This window comes from Macrobrachium nipponense, chromosome 32, assembly GCF_015104395.2.
Source record: "Macrobrachium nipponense isolate FS-2020 chromosome 32, ASM1510439v2, whole genome shotgun sequence".
Taxonomy (NCBI): Eukaryota; Metazoa; Arthropoda; class Malacostraca; order Decapoda; family Palaemonidae; genus Macrobrachium; species Macrobrachium nipponense.
In genome coordinates, this window is record NC_061094.1 from 71,092,018 (window position 1) to 71,100,817 (window position 8,800).

General features: G+C 36.3%; 1 protein-coding gene across 6 annotated transcripts in view; it reads right to left on the minus strand.

Annotated features, from left to right (window-relative positions):
* LOC135207594 (glycine receptor subunit alpha-4-like) overlaps positions 1-8,800 on the minus strand; it is a 102,195-nt gene that overhangs the window by 4,360 nt on the left and 89,035 nt on the right. For all 6 annotated transcript variants that reach the window (XM_064239448.1, XM_064239450.1, XM_064239452.1 and 3 more), the window contains exons 6-7: positions 6,310-6,465; positions 785-928 (exon numbers count right to left, since the gene is read on the minus strand). In XM_064239448.1, coding sequence (XP_064095518.1) covers positions 785-928; positions 6,310-6,465 — 300 coding nt within the window. The remainder of the gene's footprint in view (positions 1-784; positions 929-6,309; positions 6,466-8,800) is intronic.

Sequence of the window (8,800 nt, forward strand, 5' to 3'; positions counted from 1 at the left end):
CACTGGGAATAATTAAAACGTTTTCTATTAATTGAAAAATTTCATATATTATACGAAACTTGAAATCTGCGGCAATCTTTTAAATGATTTAGTGAACGCTATACCTATAATCATCAACCATTTGTTTATTCGGAGCCATATTTAACAGAAGCATTAAATTTATAATTTACCGTCTTTTTGACCCACCAATAATGACAAAGTCACATTGCCTTCTATTAGTCAATATCACCAGCATCTCTCTAAGTGATCAGTCATGTTATCTTAGGTAATGTATTATATTTATAATAATTAATAAGGGCAAATATTAAAACGATAAGTTTTATATTGAGAAAGAGAAGCTATTTTGCAGGCTAATCTCATTACACAATTAGCTAAAGAAAACAGTAGTGACACAAAGAAACATAATACAAATATACTAACTCACAAACGACTGTGTCAAAACCCTAAGAAAAGTCATGCCAAGTCCTTGTCAGCAACTTCAATACGACCCTCTTCTTAAACATGTAGTCTGTGATATATATAAAACCATAAGAAAAATCATGCCAGTCCTTATCAGTTAATTTAATTCGACCCTCTACCCTCCACTTCTGTAAACATGTAGTCTGTTTTATATTATATTATATTATATTATATTATATTATATTATATTATATATATATATATATATATATATATATATATATATATATATATATATATACATACTATTTATTCCTCATGTGGCTCACCTACTACAGTTGTTATTCCCGTGAGACCTATCAACTCGTACTACTCAGCACCTCACCTCCATGTTCGTTCTCCTCGCTTAACCTGACGTAGTTTTTCAAGGGTTGTTCGAGGGAGAACTGGAGGAGCTTCAACTCCTTGTTGATCATCACCGGTGACCATTTGCGCCACTGGAACGCCACCTCGGAATGGGAATGCATAACTGGAACGAAAGGGATCCTTAGTGGAAGATAAATATTAAAGAATAGTTTTCAGTGGGGAATACCAGCAATAAGGAGAGCAAGGCCCTCTAATCACACGGGGACATCCGACTGGTTTGAATGAGAGCCCAATTCTAATTCGAATACGAAAAAATTTCTATTTCAAATAGGATCAAATATTTCCACAATCACAGATAAATAGATAAATAACAATAACTTGGAAATAATAATAATTATTGCAAGAACAAACAGTGACATATACAGCAAGTGTTCTTTATCAACATGTTATGTGAATCAACTCTCATCAAAAGGAACACGAAAGGATTATGAGAATACCAATTCCTATTAAATAGCACACTGGGGACGGAGGGAGGGGGGATGGGGTTTGGTTTTCAAGGGGGGCAATTTGAGAATATTTAAACAAAGTTAATGGCCACGTGAAAATATGAATTATACGTGGTGTTATGGACACCCTGTATATCACCACAGAGGGCATCAGGATCGTAGACGTCATGAGTATAGCCTTTTATTTATAACCGGCCAGTTTTACATGAGTGCATCGGTACTTGTTCAAATATATAGCACAGATGGGCAATAAAGGAGCTTTTGAGATTAGGCGACGCATAATTCTAAGCAAATATGTAAATATGTGAGAATACGCAAAACCTTGTCAAGAACGACTTCCTGTGATTAAGAAAGGATTGATAAAAGGTTGACTCACATAGCAAGAAAAAACAAAATAGCCTTTCTTTCTGAAAGACGAAAACTCTGGAAGAGGAAAAATAATCTACATAAATCACTTCACCTCAGAGCAAGACAGAATGATCAAAATTAAGTCGACATGATGGAACAGATTAAAAAAAAAACGGTAATCCAGAAAGGTCTCCATAAGTAGCTTCGACCATGCGAAGTTTTTATCCTAACCTATTACATCAGACATCAGCAAGTAACTTTTGTTTGTTTATATGGTGCTTTTAAGTTGCATGGAGCCAGTGGTTATTCAGCAACGGGACCAACGGCTTTACGTGACTTCCAAAACCACGTCGAGAGTGAACTTCAATCACCAGAAATATATATCTCTGACACCTCAGTGGGATGCCTGAGAAACGAACTCGCGGCCACCGAGGTGGCAGGCCAATACCATACCTATCACGCCACTGAGGCGCTCTTCAGCAAGTAACTGACAGACAGCTGTACTGCTTCGTTATATTCTATCTTTATCAAAATTACCTCAACAGAAGAGTATGTTTTTTTGTGGGGAATATGGCAACGCGAATTCCTTTGGCAATTGTGAGTTCGCATCAAAGGAGGTTTTAAAAAGATTATCGCTTTTTATCTCCTTCACACGAAATCTCTCATTCGTGAGAGAGATATCAATCATCTTTAGAAATGCTGCAGCTTTCTCGACCAGCTCCTGGAAATCTTCAAAGCGTTCTCAGCACAACACGAGGCTTTCTTTGGCAGGGTGACCTGAATTGAATATATAGTAGAACTTAGGCCAAAGGCCAAGCACTGGGACCTATGGAGTCACTCACTCTGAAACGAAAACTGACAGTAAAAGGTTTGAAAGGTGTAACAGGAGTTAAACCTCGCAATTACACTATGAAATAATTGTTAGAGAGGGTGGAAAGTAAGATGGAAGAAAGAGAATATGACAGGAGGTACAGTAAAAAATTATAAAACTGAGTAAAAACCTCCCTGTTGCAATATGATTCAATTATGAGAGCCTGGAAAGTAAGATGGAAGAGAATATGAAAGGAGGTACTGTAAAAGAAACGAATAGGGGTTGCAGCTAGGGGCCTAAGAAAGGCACGCTGCAAAGAGCCTTAAGTAATGCCTACAGCGCACCGCATCAGGAGCACTGACGGCACTGAAAACCCGTATACATGGGAAGTGTGGATGTTTTTCTAGCTTGGAACTCATCACGCAAGGGACAACGCATTCTGGAGGTGCTTATGTAATCACAGGGACGTAATCTTTCTGGGTCAAAAGAATCGAGAGAGAGAGAGAGAGAGAGAGAGAGAGATTTTCAGGCTACTGATCTGACCTCGAGATAATCTACTAGCTTTCCCCAGTCTGATCTCTTGATGTTTCTTTGTTATAATCCTTCATCATAAAGCATATAAACGTGAGTTCTAAAAAATATGAAGGAAAAATCAGTAAAGACAATTCATCAACTCGGCTACTACCTACAATTAATCATAATCGCTTCGTACCGAGTTATGTAACCCCAGGTTGCGTAAGAATATCATGCTTTATGACAATAATAATTCTTTTTCTTTAGATGCGAATGGATTATACCCCATTATCATTTCTAGGCATCACATAACACGAGAGTATTGCATTAGGGTAGTCGACAATATTTGAATTAATAATTCATTTCCTTGTTTTTTTTGTTTTTTTTTTTTTTTGCTTGGTGGCTCAGGAAAGATTTGTTCTTGATCTAGTCGTCATGTGTATATGTATATATATAGTTCCCTTTGTAAATATTCATGGTTGACAGTGCTTTAATCAGAGCTTATATATATATATATAGATATATATATATATATATATATATATATATATATATATATATTCCTTTGTAAATATTTCATGGTTTGCAGTGCTTTTATCAGGAGCTTATCTATATATATATATATATATATATATATATATATATATATATATTATATATATATATATATATTCCCTTTGTAAATATTCATGGTTGACAGTGCTTTATCAGGAGCTTTATATATATATATACTATATATATATATATATATATTATATATATATATATATATTTATTAGTATTTATATATATATATATATATATATATATATATATATATATAGTAACAATATACAGCAACGCATACTCTCTCTCTCTCTCCAAAATCCACGAAGTTACAAAGTTAGACTTCTTGAACTTTTTCAGAATAGAAAACGAACGACGAGGAAAGGCACAGGCAGACGGGGCTACAAGAAGAGACAACGAATTCGATGAATCCGTTCAAAAGACGAAAAAAAAAAATGGACGGAGGAACACGAAAACAGAAAGAGACAGGCAATATACTGGACGGACACGGCTTAAAACAGAAATAAAAGCCTTCATCCTTTGCTCCAACTGGTGTGCATCACGGCAGGTATTTATCGCCCCGGAGAGATCACGAAACACCAACCACGAGTAAGATGATTTGCTGATGGGGGTACGATGTAACAAAGGCAAAGAAAAAATGATAATAATAAAATAAAAATAAAAGCAAGTAATTCGACGCCTTGACGACCAAGTCAGCCACATAATTACAGAACTGTAGCATTTAAATGTGGGTCAGTTTCGGAATTACGTGATGTGCCTGCAGTACGAACTGAAAGGGGATGACTAAAGGTGTCAGGGAAAGAAACGAAGAGAATGCGTAAGGTAAACACATACACAGACAGACTGGTAAGGTGAAAGAGCAGTAAATGCAGTAAGATTGGAAGCCTATAACTACAATGACAGAGAACCCATCTTAATCTTGCTACCGAAATGGGAAAAATAAAACCTAGGGAGATGTTTCTCGATGTAACACTTTGCTGTAACAGACTGCCTTGCGTCATGGAAGTTCCAGGAATTCTGAAAAATCTTCAAAAGGCTTGGAACTATATCCCCCTCATAATGGTACTACCTGGGAGAGGGGAAGAAAAACTGGAAATGACAGGAAGGAGCTTCCACGGAAGCTTCAGATAATTCAGCAACGGTACAGAGGAACCCTCGTAATGAAGGTGGTGGACCTACACGGCACCAGAAGTAAAATGGATTAAATGATTGCAAATCAAAGCGCTGAAATCACGGTTTCTTCATAAACACAATGGCAGGAATACAAACATCAAATCGGCACCGAAAATAAATTTTACCTTGTCAATAAATTTTTCGCCGATTTCAGTCATTTCATTCATGCCATGTCCAAAAATGGAAATAACCATCAAACATTACCAAAGAATGTCTAAGAAAACTAAGCAATATTCTTCGGCGAAGGAATGGATAGATATTTCAAACAAATCATAAGATGAAAACCACAGAGGGGAATGATTGTTTACAGGCACCGTTCTCTGCGCTCTGATTACAGCGTTCCGTCTGGCAGCTGTCCTGTCCGGCAGCTTGGCCACACTAGGCTAAAAATAGAACGAGCGTTGTATATTAATCAAAAGATATCGCTGGCTAAGATATTCCTGCTTCGCGGAAAGCGTGTGGGGCTCAATCCTTACGCATTTCTTATTCAAAAGAGCGACAGATTCAAGGCCGTCGATGTCAATAGGACAGAAAACATACGTTGTTTGTTTATCCAGCCTTTTGACAGAGCTACCAATCCCCTTCACAGAGCTACCAATCTCCTTCAGAAGATTTTCCTTACTTTCTATTCCGGATTCCCGCACTTTTTACATTTTTCTCAGTGGTCAGCCCGTCTGCCCATCATCTAACACAAAAGGGGAATATATTGAGAGTGAGACTTATCTTAAGGGGGAAAAAATCAAGACTGATTATTATCTTAAGATAATTCCACTTCTGTGAAAAAAAAATGGGGAAATGGCTGTTAATGAAACTGCGGCATATTACGTAAGGTGGCCAAGCCGATTAAGATGATAAAAACGGCGCCAGACGAGAACAGGTTAAACCGTGAGTGCACGGACATTGATATCAACGTCAGCTTTGGGCAAACGACGCAATGTTTTAACTATGCATCTCATTAAACACACACACACACACAATATATAATGATAATAATAATATGTTTTATTAAAAGTAATTGATGCCCAGCTGCATTAATTTTATATAAAATTAATGCAGCTGAGGCAGCAATTACTTTTAATAAAACATGTTTATAAGAGGGTTTACTTCCAGAATAATAATAATAATAATAATAATAATAATAATAATAATATAGTAATAATAATAATAATGGCTTTATTTCGCATAAAATACACTGGAGCGAATTCTACACATAAACGGTTACTTTACAAAATTACTAAAAAAAAGTATATATATATATATATATATATATATATATAATATATATATATATATATATATATATATATATATGAGTCTGATCACATCACCGTGATTCATATATACGCATTAAGCTACAAACGTCCTTTAATATCTAATTCGGTCTACCTCAGAATTAACATATTCTCATATATGTTAACTGAAGGGGAATTTTTAGTTGATAATAATTTCGTCGGCTCCTGGACGCGAACCTAGGAACCCAGAAATCATCAGAACGTACAGTGAAAATATATTAATTCTGAGGTAGAGCGAATTAGATATTATAGGACATTTGTAGCTTAATGCGTGTATATATATGGTGTGTGTGTGTGTGTGTGTATGTGTGCGTAACATCCTAACCATACTCACAGCTCTGGAAAATCATGTGGCAGGTCTGTACGTCCATGGGGTACTCCCTGAATTCCATTTGGCACCCTATGATGCTGTAGACCCGAGCGGAGTACCGGATCGTGTGGTTCCTGTAGAGGGTCAGCGATGCGTAGGTCGTCGTCAGTTTTGTTATCGCTGGAAAAAATGAAAAAAAAAATGAGACGACATGTGGTATTAAAATCAGTGTTAGAATACGACTTCTTATAGATTAATCAGAACTCGACTTCTTAGATCTGTCAGAATTCGATCTCTTAGTGATTTGTCAGAATTCGACTCCTTAGAGAGTTGTCAGAATTCGACTTCTTAGAGATTTGTCAGAATTCGACTTCTTAGAGAGTTGTCAGAATTCGACTTCTTTAGAAGAATTTGGTCCCAGAATTCGACATCCTTAAGTGAATTTGGTCAAATTCGAAAATTCGGACTTCAGTGTTAAAATATAAATTTAAAAATACGACTTTCTTTAATAGACTTAGTCAGAATTCGACTTCTTAGATCTGCCAGAATTCGACTTCTTAGAGATTTGTCAGATTTCGACTCCTTAGTGATTTGTCAGAATTCGACTTCAGTGTTAAAATACGACTTCTTATAGATTAGTCAGAATTCGACTTCTTAGATCTGTCAGAATTCGACTCCTTAGAGATTTGTCAGAATTCGACTTCTTAGAGATTTGTCAGAATTCGACTCCTTAGGGATTTGTCAGAATTCGACTTCAGTGTTAAAATACGACTTCTTATAGATTAGTCAGAATTCGACTTCTTAGATCTGTCAGAATTCGACTTCTTAGTGATTTGTCAGAATTCGACTTCTTATAGATTAATCAGAATTCGTCTTCTTAGTGCTTTGTCAGTCAGAATTCGACTTGTTAGTCATTTGTCAGAATTCGAATTCCTGGCCATTTGTCAGAAGCACAAAAGGATAAAAAAAATATAGGATTAATCAGCGATAAATAATCTTAAGCACTTAAAATACTGGTTAGGAAATTTTAAAAAAATTGATGTAATTAATAAATCTGTTTTAAAAGTTGTGTAATAGACGGAAAATGAAAAAAACAAAACATGATCAACATTGCAGATGCAAGTTGTCAAAGGATTGATTTGAGAGAGAGAGAGAGAGAGAGAGAGAGAGAGAGAGAGAGAGAGAGAGAGAGAGAGAGAGAGAGAGAGAGAGAGAGAGAGAGAGATTGCATAAGGAACTTTTACAGAATTAATACAATACAATGAACATTCTATCAAAACTTTGAAAATGCGAAGAATAAACTTTCTAATTATCATGACTGGAACCCTCTTCACATGGAAAAAGCCCAGAAGGGCCACTGACTTTAAAGTCATCTTCATTCTCTTAATTGCTCAATAAATTTCTTTTCTGCGTTAAAAATCCTATGGTAGCGTGACCCATAAATGCCAGAATAAAATTTATCATCTATAAGCAAACAGATATAATTGGCCTGAAGATCAATGAGAGTACTTAAATAAACATGTAGATTATTGTGGGCCCAATTTTTTCAAGAGGAGGATTACTGTTGACATCTGAATGGCTTTCGGTGTTGATTTTACACTTTGGTCCACGATACTGTCGATAATTAAACACAAACGCATATTTTATATATATATATATTATATATATATATATATATATGTGTGTGTGTGTGTGTGTGTGTATGTGTGTGTGTGTGTGTGTGTGTGTTTATGAGTATACAATTGCAATGTCATATACTCAAATCGTGTCTAGGACCTCCTACAGGGATTCTGATTCAGAGAGAGAGAGAGAGAGAGAGAGAGAGAGAGAGAGAGATCTTATCAATATTCTATCATAACATAACCTTGGCTTCTACTAGTTCAGGTCATGAGAAGACATCTCGTGTCGTAAAATACGTGACTTACTTCAAAGTCTTTGATCTCAATCCGGGCCAATTACTCTGATGCTTCGTGTAAGTTTATTTTTTGTTATCCCAACTTCAAAATCGAGTATTTATAAAGATAATCGCGCAACGTAGTCACGAAAAATTGGGAAGGCTGAAGCCTTCGGATTATATTAATTATTGCTCCCAGTAATTCGCCTCATTTTAGCCAACTGCGTTCGCGTGCAAATTATTATAATCACGACGTAATTGCCATGATAAATTTCTATAACAGAACTCATACTGGGATCTCAGTATGACGTCAGGATGACAGTGGAAGTAAGTTCGTAATATCTATTGCATTCTGCAGGAGGCTACATCCATGGCAAATGTTTTTGACAATGACTCAGACTGCCTTATTTTTTTGTTTCTGGGGCAAATTAACGATTACGAGCGCTTAGGGAAAGGCAGGTGTGGGCGGGAGTCTACGTAGGAGATGCGATAAGGCTACGTTTCGTGACCGTACTATTCAGCACGCGAGGACTTGTCAGGTTTCGTGTAAAACCTGCAAGAAAAAAGAAGAAGAAGAGGGAGGAGGAGGAGGAGGAAGGAGAAACCACTGACATAAACAGC